The sequence below is a fragment of the Dendrobium catenatum genome, unplaced genomic scaffold, assembly GCF_001605985.2.
Source record: "Dendrobium catenatum unplaced genomic scaffold, ASM160598v2 fragScaff_scaffold_185, whole genome shotgun sequence".
In the NCBI taxonomy this organism is placed as follows: Eukaryota; Viridiplantae; Streptophyta; class Magnoliopsida; order Asparagales; family Orchidaceae; genus Dendrobium; species Dendrobium catenatum.
Genome location: NW_021318647.1, coordinates 156,061 through 175,415, shown reverse-complemented (window position 1 = coordinate 175,415; position 19,355 = coordinate 156,061). Strand labels below are relative to the sequence as shown.

General features: G+C 36.3%; 1 protein-coding gene and 1 pseudogene across 2 annotated transcripts in view; both read right to left on the bottom strand.

Moving 5' to 3' along the window:
* Positions 1 to 1,406: 1,406 nt before the first annotated feature.
* LOC110099462 overlaps positions 1,407 to 19,355 on the bottom strand; it is a 23,919-nt gene continuing 5,970 nt past the window's right edge. For both annotated transcript variants that reach the window (XM_020826617.2, XM_020826616.2), the window contains 9 exons: positions 16,737 to 16,808; positions 10,121 to 10,216; positions 8,661 to 8,740; positions 8,396 to 8,471; positions 7,948 to 8,158; positions 7,311 to 7,507; positions 6,904 to 7,009; positions 2,480 to 2,569; positions 1,407 to 2,319 (listed from right to left, as the gene is read on the bottom strand). In XM_020826617.2, coding sequence (XP_020682276.1) covers positions 1,565 to 2,319; positions 2,480 to 2,569; positions 6,904 to 7,009; positions 7,311 to 7,507; positions 7,948 to 8,158; positions 8,396 to 8,471; positions 8,661 to 8,740; positions 10,121 to 10,216; positions 16,737 to 16,808 — 1,683 coding nt within the window. In that variant the 3' untranslated portion in view covers positions 1,407 to 1,564. The remainder of the gene's footprint in view (positions 2,320 to 2,479; positions 2,570 to 6,903; positions 7,010 to 7,310; positions 7,508 to 7,947; positions 8,159 to 8,395; positions 8,472 to 8,660; positions 8,741 to 10,120; positions 10,217 to 16,736; positions 16,809 to 19,355) is intronic.
* Positions 10,223 to 16,725, bottom strand: LOC110099464 (annotated as a pseudogene).

Genomic DNA, 19,355 nt, shown 5'->3' with positions numbered 1-19,355 from the left:
GCTCAAATGTCTAAAAAAAATTATGTAATCATAAAGAAGATGAGTCATCTACGTCTTGAGCAACCATTAGTTTATCATGGTAGTGTCTTATCTACAAACTCATCTGCCTTCCAAAATTTACCCCGGAACTTAATATTAGTTAAAACTCCCTCGCCGAATGAGAAGAAAAGCGAGCGAAAGTCGGGGCCGAATTTTCGGAGCCCACACTCTCATAAAATTTTATAAATACTACACAAATATTGGAATGAAATACTTGACTAATTCTTTTTTTTTATTATTATCAATTATTATAATGCTTTATGATATGGTTCTTAAAGACGCGTGAATTTTATATTATTTTTTTATTTTCCATCAAACCATTATGTTTAATTATAAATATTTTAAAAACTTGTGATATGATTCTTTATGGTACATCAAACATATATATATATATATATATAATGTTGCCTAGTCTTATGAAAGATGAATAAGCTGTTATTTATTTAGAAATGTGATCGACATCTAAGAAAAATCCTAAATAATACTGGACCTTGAAGGGCATGTTATGCTTCTAAACTAATGCAATTAAAATTTTATTTTATATTAGTTTTTATAAAATAAATGTTAGTTGACTCTAGCATAAAAATTCAAGATGCTTTAAAATTTTTTAAAAAGGGCTTAGAAAAATAACTTTTTAGAAGACAGAGCTTCCCCAAGTTCAGTACCTCATTCTCATAGGTCAAATTCTTTGAACTCTAAACTCATAAAGGAAAGTGTCTAAAACGAGAGTAGAGCTATGAAAAATATACATGCGACCTTGGACATTCTTTAGTTTATTTTATTAGAATGATATCTTTATATGTTATTTCATTCCTAAAATTTTATTTTTAAGTTATGAATAAAAAATATTGTATTCCTAAAAGCCTAATCAAAACCTCACACATGCATAGCAAAGCCCTACATAAGGTCCTAATTGGGTACCCATTGGGTACTCATGTTTTACTCGGACGGGCTTCGCCCACCCACACCCACCCATGTTGACTTTCTGGATTTCGTACCCACCTATACCCACCCACTTTCCATGTTTTTTGAACACAGTCTGCCACGGACTGATTGGCCTTGAGGCTTGTTGTCATTTGCTATGATGGCAAACTTTCAAGTTGCATATCAAAATTTATCATACTCGTAGCGTCGTTAAGTGCTAAACAATACTTAGTGATGATTGTAATAGTATAAGTAAGATATACAATGAATAGCAATGTAAATCGATTTATTCCTCGATGTTTAGTACCCACCCATACCCACCCACAAGGCCATGGGCGTACCCATACCCACCCATACCCATTGGGTATGGGTGGGTATGGGTATGGGTACCTAATGCAGGGCTCTGTAGTAAAGCAATGTGGTACCCATTAATGATAACAGACTTCAAAAGGCAAACTTTTCAATAAAGAGCTTATTAATTAACAAAAGAGATTCTACAACATCTATAAATTCAAACATATGAAGTCAACTTCACAGACCATAATTCTCCAAATCAGATAAAACTTATTCATAAAAATCATCAATTACTTGCTTTTTGTATTCAATTTGTCAAGTTGAAATAGACAGTGTAAGATTCATCCAGCATGCTCATCAATGGCTCAAGAATGAAGTCTCTCTTTACACCCTTCGCCCTGAAACTGATAGGGTGATACTGCCTCAACGCACTTATTAATGAAAAGCTCACAGCTTTCTTGAATGAAGCATCCTTCTGCTTACATATTAGCTGTAAATGACTTCCTTCAGAATAGTTCACACCACTATAGAGAAAGCAACCCTTGTGGATTCCAGATTCCAGACTTACAGAGCTCATATTCCCGTCCAAACCAGCAACAACACGAAACAAGAAGTTTGAGTTTGAGTTTGTCTCTAAAGAATCGGAGAAGATAATATTTCCATTGGATGATTGAGGTGTCACAAACTTTCCAGGACTGTTGAAAGACTCAATCTTCACAAATTTTCCAATAAGATTATTGCGAGATGGAGACTGGAAGAATTGTTCGTTGGAGACCTGAGGGACAAGCCTAAAGGTTGCATGGATGGCATCGTTTGTGCCAGATTTTGGATATTCTGCCATTGTAAGGATGTTTTTTGTGTTTGAGACTACAAAATATTTGTTATTGGATTCTTGAGATAAGGATATAAGCTGAGATCCGTGAGAGTCTGGAAGTGGAGTTATCCAGTCCGAGAGGTTGCTGGAATTTCGAGTGTCGACATCCCAGTCGCCATCGCTGAGTCCGGCTAGAAGGTAAGGACCAAAGAATACGGCTTGTATCGATGCGTATTCTTGCCGATCATCTGCGGTACGTGAAATGGAAGAACAGTGCGTGTGAATGTTATCGAATCAATGATTTGATGAACCTCTTAGAAGGTAACAATGTATGTAGTATTAAAGATTTTGAGTAGGAGATTGTGAGAAAGTAACCGTTATATTTAAGTGGTTATGCTACTTATAAACCTTTTATGGCCTCTGAACGCAAGTTGATTGGCAGCAGAAGCTCCAGCTTGTCATTTGGAGTCCAGTTCCTAGAGATGGAGAGGAAAGTTCCTGCAGAGAGACAACAAATTAATCAAGAATTCGCAATAAAGTGAATAATAAAAAACAAATTAAATAACATTAGAGAAGCAATCAAAAGGTCTAAGGATCACAAAACCAGCTAATAAACCTTTTTTTTTTTTTGCATTTTGGTACAATATAGCTACATGAGAGAATTCAAGAGCTTCAGTGTTTACTTTGATTTTGGCCAGCCTGATCATGGCATTGTGTGTGGAGTTCACAATCATAATTTCCAGTTCAATAAAGCGAAATGTAGCTTCGGTCTATGTACAACCCCATTCAAATATATTAAGGTCAGAAGAATTTTTAACAACCTACTTCAATGGTATAATCAGTCTTCAACGAAATGACTCGATTGCAAAAGGTGCAGCCTTATCAAATGCGACTAGAGCTTAATACTTCCAGTTTGTATCATTATTTTCTCGAAATCTTGAGAAAAGTTGATGGGGACATCAGATTTCGACACGTGTACCATCGCCGGAGACGGAAATTCAATTCCTGGTTTTACATCAAAAGTTATTTCCAATATGATTCAACTGTCATCATGAATAGTGTAGATATTCCAAATTTGTTTGCAAATCAAATCTACATTACTATGTTTCATATATAACCTTTTAAAAGTAGCAGATTTTCTAATTTCAATCTTTAACCGCTACCATGTTTAAAAGGAGAAATGAATCTACTACCATAATCACTCTTTCATGAGCCATGCAAAGCAAGATTTGCATTTTAGTTGAAGTCAACGTAGGATCCGAAAATTTGAGCCCTGACCTCAAGGAAATTTTCAGGTAAAATTCTTAGAAGATAGATTAGGTTTGAAATAAGACATTAATAAGAGATTTCATTCTTATTTTGTGAGGACTTATGATCTGGCTCATTAAGAGTTTTTTTTTTCTCATAAAATTTTATGACATGGTTCCAAATTTTTCATTGACACAAGCCCTACGATTAATCACCCCTATCAATAAAGAGCGAGAACTTTCAATTATGAAAACTTGTTAGATAAGCTTTAAATATCAAATATATAATAACAACAAATTAAGTAATGGAGGTATATGAAATCTATCACCTTACATTTAAAGTAGAAGATGGGAGCTATCATCTCAGGTTATAATTATTTCTTGTCTATTTAGTTAGAGGAAGTAGTTAACCTTACCCTTGGCTGAAGGATCTTTTGTGAGCAGCTATAGGTTGCTTCGTCTAAGGGTATCTCACAGACCTAAGGTCAATGTTTATCTAAGGTGAAAATTTTGAGTCAATATTAGCTAACAAAGGGTTTTATGCCCAATCAAGCATATACTATAATTTATTACTCAAGGGTTTTTAGTTATTGGAGAAGTAGTAGGCTTTAGATGTGATAACAATTTAATGGTATTATTTAGTGACAAGACCACTAGATTAGAGGTCCCCGGTCATAAACCATTTATTTGTAGTGTCATTTGGAGGCAAAATCATCGGTTAGAAGACGCATATCATGTCATTATTAGTCAAAAATTATCTGAGAGTCATAGCAATATGCTCAATAAGACATTTGGGGTTTGTGAGCTAAAATTATTCTCAAATTTATCAACCTCAACAAACATTTATGGAAGGTTGATCAATTGTTCTTTAAGTTTTAAAGTGGTAGATTACTTTTATTATAATTTTTTTAATGTTTTTATAACTAGTCTAGATTTTTATAATTATTTTGCTTTTTTTTTGTATTTTTATCTAGTGATAATCTCAAGCTAATTTACATAGGGATTTAGGGGCATTTTTTATAGATAGGTCAACCTTAAATTCTAAAGGCTTTCATTTGAGTAGATCTAAAACTGAATATATGGAGTGTAATTTTAGTAATAAAAGTTCTAGTGGGGAGATTGTGGCTTTGGGTGATCAAGTTATTAATAAGAGCACATATTTTTGATATTTTGGGTCTATCGTTTAAAATGATGGTGAAATAGATGGGCATATTATTAGTAGAATTCAAGTCGGATAGTTGAAGTGGAGGAATGCATCGAGCTTGTTGTGTGATAGAAAATTCCCCTCAAACTTAAGGGAAAATTCTATAAGATGATGGATAGACCTGCAATGCTTTAAGGTGCAGAATGTTGTCCATTGAAAGAGAAGCATAATATTTAGTTAAGTGTTGCAGAGATGATGATGTTCAGGTGGATGAGTGGCTTTACTCTTAAAGATAGGAAACAAATTGAGCATATATGTGAAAAGGATGGAGTAGCTCCAGTTGAAGATAAGATTAGAGAGAGTTGTCTTAGATGGTTTGGTCACATAAAACGACGGCCCTCCAATGACCCGATTAGAAAAGTGGATGTATTATATTTGACTTATGTTAAGAAAGGTAAAGGTAGACCTAAAAAGACTTGGTTAGAAAATATTAGAAATGACATTTTTTATTAGATTTAAATGAGACTTTAACTCTTAACAGGACATAATGGAGAAAAAAGAATTCACGTAATCGACCTCATATAGTGGGATAAAGTTTTGATGATGATGATGATGATGATGATGATGTTGTTGTTGTTGATGTCATTTTATTTCAATTGTACTCTTCTTATTTATCGAGTTATTAGTGTTATGTTCCATGTGGGTTTGTTCAAACCAAATTTCAGTAGCCTCCAAACATCCCTCTTATATAGGAGGCATCATCGGGAGTGCTAAGCCTTCCCACTACACTTAGAGTCGGGTGGTGGTTGAAGCTGGAGGTGGCCAGTAGTTCTGGCCAACGAGGGAAGCCAGTGGCAAATCTAGCCATAGGAATTGAAAGGAGGAAAGGGCTTCGGGAGGGGAAGTGTGGACCGAACAAAGAGGGAGAGTGAGGGAGCCAAGAGAGAGCGTGAGGGAGGGAGGGGTCAGGTGTGAATGAGAGCTATTAGGGCCGACTAAGTTTGAGTCAGGATGAGGTTTGAGCGAATGAGGGATATATATGTTTGGGGGATTAGTTTTTTTTTTTTTTTTGTATTTTCTTTAACATGAAATTGATATTATATTTATTTCACCTCCACTTTTTTAACATGAAATTGATATTAATTTTATTTCATTTCCACTTTTTTAATATGAAATTGATATTAATTTTATTTCATGTTTTAAGAAAATTATTAATAAAAAGTGCCTCAATGTACTCGCCAAATCATCGCCGTTACACATCAATATCGTTTGATCCATGCGCGTGAAGCTTTGATTTTCGCTTATCGATGACCACGACCAATATAGGTGTTGATCTTAGCTATTTCAGTTGCCCCAAATGTCTCAGCATTATTCGTTTTTCTAACTGAAGCCATTTACGATTTGGATTTATGGTTGACAAGCATCGAGTGTGTTTCATGCGATGTCGATCTCTTTCCCTTTTGAAATTCACCATGCATAGTCGACTAAACCCCAACACTAACATTGAGGTTAACAACGCAGACTATTATTTTTGCTATTATTCAATCAAGTCGAATGAAGTATGTGTCTTTGATAATTTTGATGGTCTAAATGCATCGAGGCATTATGTTTTTCTTATGAGCATAGCTTGAGTGATTTGGAACACAATCGAAGCTAACTAATTATTAATTATTAATTTTCATTATCAATGCTAACTAGCCATTATAAATAATACAATGAGAATTTAAGCTAATTATCAAATAATCTTTTTTTGGGAGAATATTATCAATTAATCTAAGTAATTAATTATTCATTAATTATATTATATTTTAATTAATTTTAATAAACCTAATTAAACTAAATTAATTTGTTCATATGTTCTTTGGCAATAGTTGTCATCACAGCCTTCGTACAGCTGCACGTATGCTTGGGTTGCTTTTCCTCTTCCCCGTTTGTTCGTCGCTATTCAACATCGCTTGCTTCGCGTGAGAGAGTTTTGAATGACATTCCTTCCTATCGGATCCAAAGTCACACCTCCTCGCCATTCTTCTGTTGAATCGGAAGGAACGACGATGACAAGCGCTTGCTCGTTGTGAAGGTAGCCATCTTTCTTCCTTTCGCATGCTTCTTTGGTCAAATCCCGTAAATCTGCCAAACTCCCTGTTTTAGTAAATCCAGGATTTACGCAAAAAGAGGAAAGCGGAGGATTTAACTCACTGTGAGATTTAATAGTTCCCTAAATCCTATTTGGTAGGATTTAACATAAATCCTGCTCAAATCCAACATAAATCATGCATCCAAATAGCCTCTTCCTTTTATTTTTATTAAATTCTAAATGATTTGATCATGCCATGCACAAATCATAAGTTTACCGGTTCATTTTTTTATTGTTGTAAATAGCCAAATTTTGGGGCTTACACATAATTTTCTCTTATATTTTATATTATGACTACTACAATTACCTGGATCTGTTAGAGGCAACTCTTGAGAATTTAGTGTTGCTTTCCCACCGTTTCTTGCTGTCCAAAATGGTATCCGAAAGTTCAAAGTTGAAGTTTGACTGCTTGCCTACAAACATTGGGCATATGTCACAGGTCAATGACATTTCTTTAATTTATAAGTTAATTCAAGAACAAGAGCTGATGAGAAAAAAGAAAAAAATAAGAAATTCTTTGTAATAAAATAAGTAATACATTTAGTACGAATTTTCTAGGCAAGATCATGATAATAACAGAGAAAAAAAAACTTAAATTTAAATATACAACAAAATAAATGTAGTTCTGCAATTTGCAGTTTTTCTATGCAATTTTCAAGGCATTTATTAGGTATCTGGAAACAATATGAATTGAAATATAAATGTTCCAAGTACCTCTGTCGAAGAAATGTCAAAAGAGATCTGAAGAAGTGGTTCAATGGAGCTAAATGGCTTTATTTTCTGAATCACTGTGATGCCTCCAGACTTCCATTTAAAGGAACTTGGTATAAATTGTGTTATGTACAGCCCATGAGAACTTCCCAGCTCCTCAAAATAGATAGAATCACCCAATTTTGAAAATGATTCAATTCCTGTAGAATAAAAGATTGAACGTAATATGATAAGACAGAGGCTGAAGCACAACAGAGAAAAACATCATCCAAGCATTAAAATTTCGCTGAAACCTTTCTACAAATTTGAACTCCTAAATTTGTGGCTAAAAGAGGAAGGGATCAAAGTAAAAAAAAAAAAGGTACTTGACAATCCTAAGATCTGAACCAAGGTTTGATCTTAGCTAACATTGTTGCAAACTTGTTCGTATTCACAATGAGAGACTTTTAGACCTCACTCGACACCTAATGGAGTTAAGAATGATTGATTTTAAAGCATTTTGTGAAATCAGACATAACACAACACCCAATGGAATTGCAGAAGATCGAGAACAAAATGAGAAGAAATTTTTGAAATAAAATGAACGATCAAAAACACAAAATAGAATACAAATAATATAAGATAAGCAGCCAAATGAAACCTGTCCCGTAACAACACCAAAATGAATCAAACGGTTTTCCCCATCCATGATAACTCTTTGCTTTTGACTGTCCACGTCCCTGTGGAAGCATGTAAATCATAACCCCAGGCTCTCTTCCCCTTTGAATTCCCAGCACACCGTTTGTCAGGGCTTTCTCATAATAATCAGCATAAGACATTTCTTTCGTCCACCTAAATAAGTTTCGAGCCACCTGAAACAAATAGGCAGGATGTACTCAAGAGGATGAAGCTTCAAGCAGAAGATCTACATTAGACCAAGGTAAATAGCTAGAAAGCTATTGTAAGGAAATTATCAATTGAAGTTATATATGCTCTACATTTGATGAAACATACTAGGCTCTTTTAAACAAATAAGATCTACACCTGAATCCTTATTCTGAACGATTTTCTAGACGACAAAGAGAGAATTAATAGGGACAAGACAAAACCTTAAGCATGTTGTAAGTGGTACAAGATTCTTCATCTTCTGTGCTGAGAGTATCTGCCAAATGCTTGGGATCAGACCTGAATATAATTGAAGGTAATGCACTAATTACAACAAGGAAGATATCAACCCATTGAAATTTAAATCTATCTGAAAGGGATAAAACGAGAGAGTAAAAGGTTATCAAAACAAAAAAATCGATGAAAAACTAGCATCATTTTTGCCGAACAAAAGGAACAAATAAAAAGAAAGAAAGTTCATAATTTTACCAAAACTCGCTAACAGAGGTTCCTCCAGTAGCATAGCTGTGAGAAGAATTAACAATATCCATAAAATATGCCGCGATATCCTGACATATCAAAATAATTGCATCTGTAACTTTAGCGGAAGTTGGTAAAAATGATAAACCAAATAACCGTATGATATTTATTCAGTCCAATGTGATGATATTTCACCTAAAAGAGACATCTGAAACCTCACCTTCTTTACAGAGGAAAAACAGCACCGGATGCATAAATGATGATTTATACTGCCAGAAGTTATGAAAAGAGGAAAATGGCATGCATGCTACAGTACAGAACATTTCATTATATTAAGATTGCTTCAGCCTCCTTCAAAAACCAACACTGGTATCATACATGATTGCATCTCAGATTCCATCATAGGGAAAAAGATATCCAAGAAAATAACACGCAAAGGAGACCTACATACTTCATTTAGTTCAGTTGATCATCCAATTCATAATATGGAAAACAATAGCAAAATCAGAGCAAAGAAGTACTTTATCACAAGAGTGGATAATCATGGTAAAGATCTTGCATGGCCTTAGCATTGAAGAAACAAAACGATCTATATACAAAGAATGGTGCTACATTAATTCATGGTAAAACATGTAGAATCTTCAACTGCAAATGGCTATTGATGTAATAAACTCATTCTTAATGAGTACAAGGACATAAATGACAGGCAAAAAGTGCTCAGGGAATTATTAAATAATTCTATATAAATTGATGCAAGATGCATGTCCACTTAATCTCATGTTCGGGCTAGGAATTGGCTCGATTTCGAAAATCAGATTAATTTTAGCTCAAAATGAACTTGAATTAAGCTTTAACCTGAATCAAATTGAGATAGCTTGAGATCGGATTGAAATATGTGTTCTTGCATAAAGGCATATGCATACATATTTGTTGATGAATTTAGATTTTGAATTATAGTATATATGCATCTAAGTAGTGTATATATATATATATGTATATATATGTATATATATATATATATATACATATATATATATATACCATAAATAAATACTTTATGCAAAAATAAAGACAGTATCAGACCATCGGATCAGCAAAATAAAGAAAAAAAAAATAGAAGAGATCCCTATTGCAGATAATTTGCCCGGTTCAAGAATCCTCCTGAAGGTAACTTATACCGTGGTGCCCTAAAACATCAAAATGTTTAAAGCATATATCCATAATGAAAGTAGTCCGTCTCCAAAAATTGTGCTTTATAAAAAATTATAATCAGAAATGGCCAAAAAATTGTAGCATACAAGTCTTTTGAAAAAGAAAGTTAGAACCATCATCTTTCACAAAACATACCAAAATAAAATAAAATCCGAAAAATGAAAACCCAAGCTGACCATTTATTTCTTACAGAAATGAAATCATAGATATTAGAGTATCATTTGAGAAGCAATTCATATATCCATTTTATATCTTACCTTATATAATGGATCACCAGCAAACTCATACCGTTTCTGTGCACCCACAACAATTGGAATATGCGTATTGGCATGAAAGCCAGAAAGGCCATCAGTCTGCAACCAACCAAAATAGCAATCATGTTAGACTAGCATGAGGGTTGATGAACAGCCATCTCCATAAGCCAAAATGACTTAATGTTATCTTTATTTACACTTGCTTCTTAAATATCAATGCAAAACTAATACAAACTATCTAATCATGAAAATTGGTCTCAAATAGTCCCTCAAGTAGAAATTGATAATCAATGTAATCCCAATATATATATTTCTCTAATTTAGTCTCTCGACAATATAAAATTAGTCTCAAATAGTCCCTCAAGTAGAAATTGAGGATATTGGGATACAATATTTATCCCAATTTAATGACTAAATTAAGAAATAATGCTTTTGTAAGTGATTACAGCATAACTTTTGTGATTGATAAAGCCTTTTGATATAACATATGATTCAACAATATTCTCAGCTTTGATGAGATTAAATTATTGTTATTTGAAAATACAAAATCTGCCAACATTTCAAGATAATACTTATCCAAGTGTCATAATTTGTATATGAAACTAGTCAACTTATCATTAATAGGAAAAAAATGATCAAAATAGTCCATTGACTCTTTATGAAAGACCAAAATGATTCCCAACTATATTAAAGGATCACATTACAATGGTTATACATAGTAAGCTAAGAAGTCTTTAGAAAACAAGAAGGTAACCTAATCCTAATGGTTTATTTTGCATCATTCTCCCCTTGCGTCGAAAGTGCTCGACTCTGACGAGGCGCACCATTGGGAGGGAGATAGGTGTAGGAACATGAGCAACCCTCCTGGGTCGACAATCTTACTCCCTGACATCATCGTACTCTCTGTATGAGATCTTGGTGCTTTAAGATCCTTGTTTTGTAGCATTTCAGCAGCCTTTTCTAATAGCCGTGGTTGACAGCAATCTCTATAATACTCAATGTACCTCTTCAACCAATTTCCTCCGATTGAATCATTTGTCTTGGCTGCTGCGGCACCACTGGCATGAACTTTTATAATATGACTAGCAATTTGCTTGTCTTGCTCATACAATCTAACATCTTTAACAATGGAGATCAGATCAAATCTCAAAAGGATTGTAGTTTGCAAATTAATGTTGTCCTGTGCAGTCTTCATATCATTATATCGCCCATATTGAGGTTTAGCAGATGCGAGTACAGATGTTCTAGAACACAGCACTGTGGTAATTCCTTCTTTTTGTAAAGGATATAGTTTGCTGCTCCATGGCTTCATATAGCAACCCCGTCTTCAGGCCTCATTTTATCAAATTCATTAATGCAGACAATCCCACCATCTTCAGGCCTCATTTTCAGCCCTCCTTTCCAGATAGGAATTCTCTAGAACTACTTTCACGAATAACATAAACAACGAGACCAGCCGCAGATTAACCTTTTCCTGTAAGTATAGACGGCAATTGGAACAGTTTTCTCCACAAATTTTGAGAAACTGTGATTTTGCAGTTGATGGGTCACCCAATAGTAGGGCATGTGTATCTCCTCTTAGTCTCACCCCATCTGACAGCCTCTTCTTTGAGCCTCCAAAAAACAGAGAAGCAATGGCTTTCTTGACATTAATGTAATTCTTCCAGAATTGCTGATCTTTAGGAATCCTGGTGCTTCCACCAACAAGAATGATTTCATCTATTTGATGCTTCTCAAGAATAAAATTCACCAAATGTTCCTCCAGATTCTCAACAGCCATCCCACAGAAACTTCCAAGCGGGAACCATTCTAATAAACCAGTAGAACCAAGTGTGTTCCATGAGACTAAATTCTTTTCAGGCAATTTATCAAACACCATAATTGCCTCGACAACCAAACAACATTTACCATACATTGACATCAAAAAATTATTAACAAAGATATCAGACGCCAAACCCATCTTTAAAATCATCCAATGAACTACCTGTCCCATTTCTATATCTGAAACTCCGGCACAAGACTTTAAGACTTAAGGCTAAGTAAAATTATCTAGCTCAAGCTCCGTGGTTAACAACTGGCAACACACTGCTATAGCATCATTCTAGAGGTCGTTCTTTGAATACCCACTGATGATGGCACTCCATTGAAACAGATTCCTCACTTCCAAATCTTCGAAGGCATGTCGAGGGTTAGAGGGCCGTTGCATCAGAAGTACATGGGGAGGAGCCGAGCGGTTAGAACAGGATTGCTCATGAGTTCTTTGGATGATTAAATGAGGTCATGGACCTTTTGACCGACATTGAGATCATCATGATAACCGCAGGCCTCATCTTCTTCTCATGTAGCATGTCCGAGCCAATCCGACAGGAGATGACATCTCCTGTGCGTGTGTCTAAGGATCAAATCAAGTGAAAGGAACAGAGGTTAGGCTCCTCGTGTAAGCTTGCTAGGAATCTTCGTGCATGTTGGGTAGGAGAGAAGTTGCTTGTTGGAGCTGATGAGAAGAGAGAAGGTGAAAATGCAGGCGAATCTGGCGAAAGTAGGGTCAGGCACGCTGGAGGTGGGCGGATTTGGGATTGGAGTTGGTTCGTAAGTGCGGGAGGCGGAGGTCCGACGAATTGCTCTCCCTTGACGAATTCGAGATCAACCGCAGAAGGATAGCAATGGATCAGGGTCAGTTACACAGGTACGCTCGAGGAGCAGACAATCGAAGGCGCTAGCATGGTTGCGGGAGTGAGCGTGATGCTGGCACCTCACACATTTGGAAGGCGGGAGTTGGGTTGGATCAAGGGAGAAAGCTGAGGCAGAATCGACATTGAACTGTGGGAGAGCAGTTTGGATGCCAGCCGTGGAATTGTGTATCGTGTGTTGTAGCAGCGGCGTGATGATCATAATCGATTTAGGCGAAGTCACGGTCGTCTGTGGAAGCGGAGGAGCTCGATTTAATGGGAGGTGTCACACTACGGAGATGAATGCGGAAGCGGCAAGTCGTGCTGGAGCGAAGGCGAGTCGCGCAAGACGGCCGTGGAATGGTTGCAGACTGCGTGGTTGGGTAGATGATCTCGCCATTGGAGTGGAAGTTGGAGCGAAGGATAGTCGTGGATGATGGTGGATTGATTCTAGATCTGTTTGTGATCGTGTGAAGCATTGGCGAAGGGTCATTGGTCGGGCAGCAGATCTCGCCATTGTAGTGGAAGTTGGAGTGGAGGATAGTTGTCGCTCACCCATCTTCTTCAGCATCGATTGTCGTCGACCACCCATCTTATTCGGCATCGATCGTCATTGATCACCCATCTTATTCGGCATCGATCATCATCGATCGCCCATCTTCTTCGACTTTGATCATGATCGACAACCCATCTTCTTTGGCAGTCCATCATGTTTCACAATCTCCAGTCTCTTATACCAATTGATGTAGTGGATCATCGGAAGAATCGGATATGCTACAAGGAATTCTCAATCCATGGAACAAACACAATCATTAAGCTTCAAAGAATATATAATTCATTAATGATCTCCTTTTCTCATTACAATGGCTATATAGAATAAGCTAAATTTCTAGAAAATAAGAAGGTAAGCTAGTTCTAAGAGTTTATTTAGTTAATGATGCATCACATCATTTATAGTGCCTTATCATTTTACCTTGATTCTTATGCTCTATGATCATCACCTAGTGGCTTGACTGAGATAGCTAAATAACAACAAGCGGAGTTTATCAAAACTCCATAGTATATTCTTATTTAGTACTAGCTCAATTTGTGTTCACTTCTTCTAAAGATCTTTTATATATTTAATTGGGTAGAAATTTATGTACATCAGTTATTTGATCATCCCAAAGTCAACTCTTGATGGTCATTAATCTTCAGATAGGCATTCCACCATGTTACGGCATGATAGTTTAACTTTAGTCGGGTAAAGGCAATCTTATCATCGGTGATATACCCGAAATAAGTCTCCAACTAGCCAATCCATGCATCAAGCTTCTCAACATACCATCTCATCACAAGCATAATCTCCCTTTTGGCTTAGCCGCATTCTCATTTCCTCATTTCCAACTGGATGTCAATATTTGACACGACCCGAAAATCCGACTCGAACCCAATCCAAAAATTTCGGGTTAGGGTCAACCCGGACCCGAAACAGGTTGAGTTCAGGTTCAACAATTCATCCCGTTTCAAAAATTGGGTCAAGTTCGAAATTGACCCATTTTGACCCGAAAACCCGTTTTTGAACCAGAAACCCGAGATTGACCCATTTTGACCAAAAAAGTAGAGATTGACCTATTTTTTTTTACCCGAAAACTAGCAATTTTTTCACGGTCCCGGGTCATTCGGGTCATGTCGAGTTGACCCGGACCTGAAGTGGATCGGGTTCAAGTTGACCCGAATAGTGCTAGATCAGTTTCGGGTTCAACCCAAACACGACCCGTGACCCGAATCTCCAACCATGTTTCTATTTGGCACGGCAAGATGAATATGACTTGGCCCACTATTCACAGCAAAGGTTGTTTGCATCCTCATCTAATCCATTATGGTGGTCATCTGCTCCATCAATCCAGCTTACTTGGTTGGCTATTTAATGTACAATCGTTGTTAGCCATCAATTGACATTCTTCCTCTCTTTTTTTTTTTTGTCGCTTTCTTAAATTATGGTGCATCTCACAAATAAGAAACAGTTCTCCCTTGTCTTTATATGTCTTATTTATGTATACCATACACCAAAGATTGAAGCCCTGATACCAAATTGATCGATAGACAAATCTTTTTTCTTGTTTTCATCATTGTTTTCATTGAAAAAAGTCAATATATATTGTCCTTTCTTGAATGCGGCAACACTGGTTGCAACATGAATAGGGGAGGTAGCAATCAACAACAGTGAGCAGCGAAGTGGCACCAACCAGCAGCATGAAAAGCAATAGTTGCGACAAGCAGTGTAACAACCACAATGCAGCACTGTTATGCAAGGCAATCAACAACATTGGGGAGTACATGCAATCCAACCATGCCTACTTTAGCACCAAACTAAGTACTCTATATGTTGTGGATATAAATTAGATAGGAGGGGAAAGAAAAAAGGAAATAAATTTTGGAGAATTATGATTAACTTAATTCAAGAACATCATTTCTATTTATAGGAAACTATAATGGAGATTAATCTAATCCAATTCCTGAACAAACTCAACAAAAAAAGTAAGCAACATCTACAAATAAGTACGTAGATAAGTTTGAATTATACTATAATTCATGTAGGAATTATCAAAGCATGAATGTACTAATTTATCCAAACAAATTTAAGGAAGTTAAATCCATCCTTGTAAATTTGATCAAATCCGCTAACTTTTGAAGCCTCGATTTCCCTCAGACAATATCTGACGCTCTGATGGACTCCTGGTGACATTTTCTTCAATCTTAATATTTAAAATTCAACATTGTTAGCAATTTTCCCAGCTATAAATCAGGCCGTTAAAACTTCAACGAACACAATCTCTTTGATATTTATACAATTTAATATACAAATTATGATCATAGATCATATGTATATTATTAAGCGCCTACTATATATGACCCCATATTATATATAGACACATGTATATAATATTATATTTACATGTGTGCAATGCTTGATAAGGTCGTTACCATAGTGAAATGTAAACTTAAGACATGCTATTACCCAGATATTAACTTATAACTAAAATCAATTAATATACTTCAATCAATATTTCAAAGTGCGACAAACACATATCAAAGAGCATTATGATGTTGACTATAAAAATATTACTTTTCTTTGCTAATGTATCTCAACATTCAAAGTTATCAATAAAGTTATAGACAGAGCACTCAGTTAAATAATACTTTGAATAGTCTTTGATGGTAATCATCTTGTAAGGTATTATGCCATGAATAAAACCTACAGCCCAAAGCATAAGACATGAAATTCAATGCAAGAATCTTAACAACAAAGATGCCTCAAAGTACATTGTTTTTAAGGAAATGAAGGATGCCACATTTTCTATAGAAACACCTCAATAAAAAATTAGATTCTGAGCACAATTGTTTGTATCCAAGCATAATCAACAAAACGTGTACCTCAATAATGTCAAACATAGATCTATTTGATTTCATATCCTCATGACCAAGCTTTCTTTTTATCCAGCATGCAACTAGATAAAAGCTCAATTAAAAATTATAAATTGTTCATTAGCCGAATTGTTGATAATTTTTTTAACGGCTCCTACAAAAAAATCATTAATCAGTTTGGACCAGATCAATTGCTGTGCTTGAGTACATTTTTAGAGTATAGGAACCAAACATTTGTTTTATGAAGAAGTATGTGAAATTTAAATAAGATGTTAAAGGTTATTTAATTGCAACAAAAAACATCTTCATCTATCTATAGCAAGATCAGTCAAGCTTGGACTAAGATGAAATCAGAATAGCAACATACATAAATAAAAAATAAGGTTTTTACAACTTGATGAATGTTCAAGCTCAACTTGTGCTCAATCAAACTTAACCAAACCAAACTTGATTAGGGAAACACTCAGCTTCCCCTAATTGCTAGAATCAACATGTCATCACGCAGTTATAAACAGTGATAAAATGATAAGAGAGATGGTCACCTGCAATGCAAGTAGCCCAAGAAAGCAAGGCTTGTCAAAAAGATGCGCAAGTGCTAAATGTTTCTGATCACCCTGCAAAGCATAATACATAATACAATATCTTCAAAGTTTATGTAAATTTTCACCGATAAAGCAAAGATAGGCAGTAATTTTTGAAAAGTTCCATCTGCCATGCATATAAAGTTGAATAGTAACCGATAAAATTGACTAAGCTATAGGTATGTTCTCCATAACTCAATGCATAGATAAAAAAACACCACAAATGGCAATTCTTTCTCATATGGATGAACTTTCTGAAGATGAAAAATGATGCAAAGCCTGGCCATACTTGCATACTGATCATAATTCATAATTCATACAACGGCTACAATACCATGTGTACAAAAATAATTTAATTATAGAGATCCCATATATTCACAGTTTTGTCATATTTCTAGATGAAATGAATATGGTACAACAACAACAAGCCTTTATTTTACTATGTGGGTCGCCAATAAAATGAATATGAGAGAAGCAAAATAAAAAAAAGTATTCAAAAATAGGAATTTAAAGGCTATGTCTCTGTTGACCCATATGCTAAAAAATACAAAAAATAGGCGAAATTGGCAACTCAACTAAAGGTCGACGGGCGTGACATGCCACCTGAAAGGTCAAACGACCTCCGATCGCCAAACAGACTACGCCGTTACGATTAAAGCGTCGAATTTATCTAAGAGGGACCACCTCCCAATCAAATCAGGCGAAAACAGTCAAAATTGATGACCGACACCCGAAAAGAACGCGGGACATTGTTCAAACGACATCCAATCGTGATGTCAACGATACCCAATAATGACTATAATATTTCCTAATGGACCCCATGCGAGAAAATCGACATCCAAATCGAGGCTGCAGTACGAAAATCGAGACAAATTTGTTATGTAATTTTATTATAATAATAATAATAATATTATTATTATTATTATTATTATTATTATTAATTATAGAATTAAAATAAAAAATGATTAAAATTGCGCATCTCATACCTGTTCGGCGCCGACAGCATTTGTGTCTTTCCTCCTGCAATTCGTTCGCCTTGATCTTAGTCTACTTTTATTGATAAAATGAAGGAGAAACGAAGTCCTTCGTTCCTCTTCGACACACTCGTTTTCCACAAGACTCAACTTCCTCCAAGCCATTCGAACAGCCCTTTACTATGCCGACATCCAAGCTCTCCTGTTCGAATTCCCTCAGTCGAATCCATTGCATCAGCTCACAATCTCCGTTCCCGGCAGAACCCCACGTCAACTTTGATCTCCAGTTGATCCTTCCTCAAGCCAAAAACCGCTAGTCTCTCCGATCCTACTTATCGCAAGTAGCTACAGGCCATCGTCCGTCCAATCTTCCATGCTCGCACGAGGATCCCGATCACTATTGTAGTTGCAGGAGGCCAGATTCCACAATCCCGACCCCAGCCTCCTGATTTCACCTCTAGCAACTCAAGCGTCCCTTCTCCCAGTAGCAGAACTCACGGCCAAGCTCTCCAGCCACCTGACCTGTCAAATCTCCAAATCCACAGCCAGACAAGACACATAGTCCCCCAAACCACTATTGAATCCTTCTATTGTGCTAAGCCAATCTCACTTCAACTAGCAACCGAGCCTCCCTCACCAAAGCTCCTCTCACATGAAGACCTCGATAGCCCACTCTAGCTCTCTCACGTGCACAGCAGGTCATTCAACTTCCCCGGACTTTCTCCCCTGTTCGAACCTCTCCCTCAGTCGCTCCCTGTCTGGACTCCACAGCCGACGCACGACGAATCCCCCCTACATTCCCTTGCTTAGCCACACACAGCAATCAATCCAACCAGTCGAATTAGTGTCGGCCGAGCTCAAGCCCTTGTCTGATCTACTTCCTATGCTAATCCAACCACTTGTAGCAAGCTCGAACCTTCTCTTTCCTCTCCGTGGGGCCGAAATCCTCCTTCAACCATCTAAGCACTTCAATTTCTCATTTTATTTCTTCTTCACAACTCTTCCAACTCCTACCTCAAGCAACCTCACAAAGCCATAAGCAATCTAGCCATTTATTATTCCCCACTCATTGTACTGCAACTCTTCATACACTCACTACAAACACTTGTTTCCACCAGTCCGCACCAATAATCCTTTTTCCCTCGTTTTACTATTATTATTATTAATATTAATTGTTATTATTATTATTAAAAAAAAAAGACATAAAAAAGAAGAAAGGGAAAAGGAAAAGAAAAAAAAGAGAGAATTCTTGTACACGATCATCACCACTGTCGTCCCAACATCAAAATCGTTATCGTCGTTCTCACAAAGGTATAAATGACCTCTCAAAACCATAAAACTCCAAATACGATTTTTCGGCGCTTGCGGAGCGTCGACGAACCACATATACACGCTTTTCTTAATGTTGTGGGAGGAAGCTCAGTGCAACGCTTGCGACAAGGAGGGTAGGCCTCGTACATGCTTTTCTTAGAGTGTCAGGGACACTCCTAAGTACCCGTGCACATGCTTCTATGCCTGCAGGAAAAACTATAAATTTTTAACACATGTACATTAAAGGCCCATGCACACTTTTCATAGCGTGGTGGGACTGAAAACCACAACCACG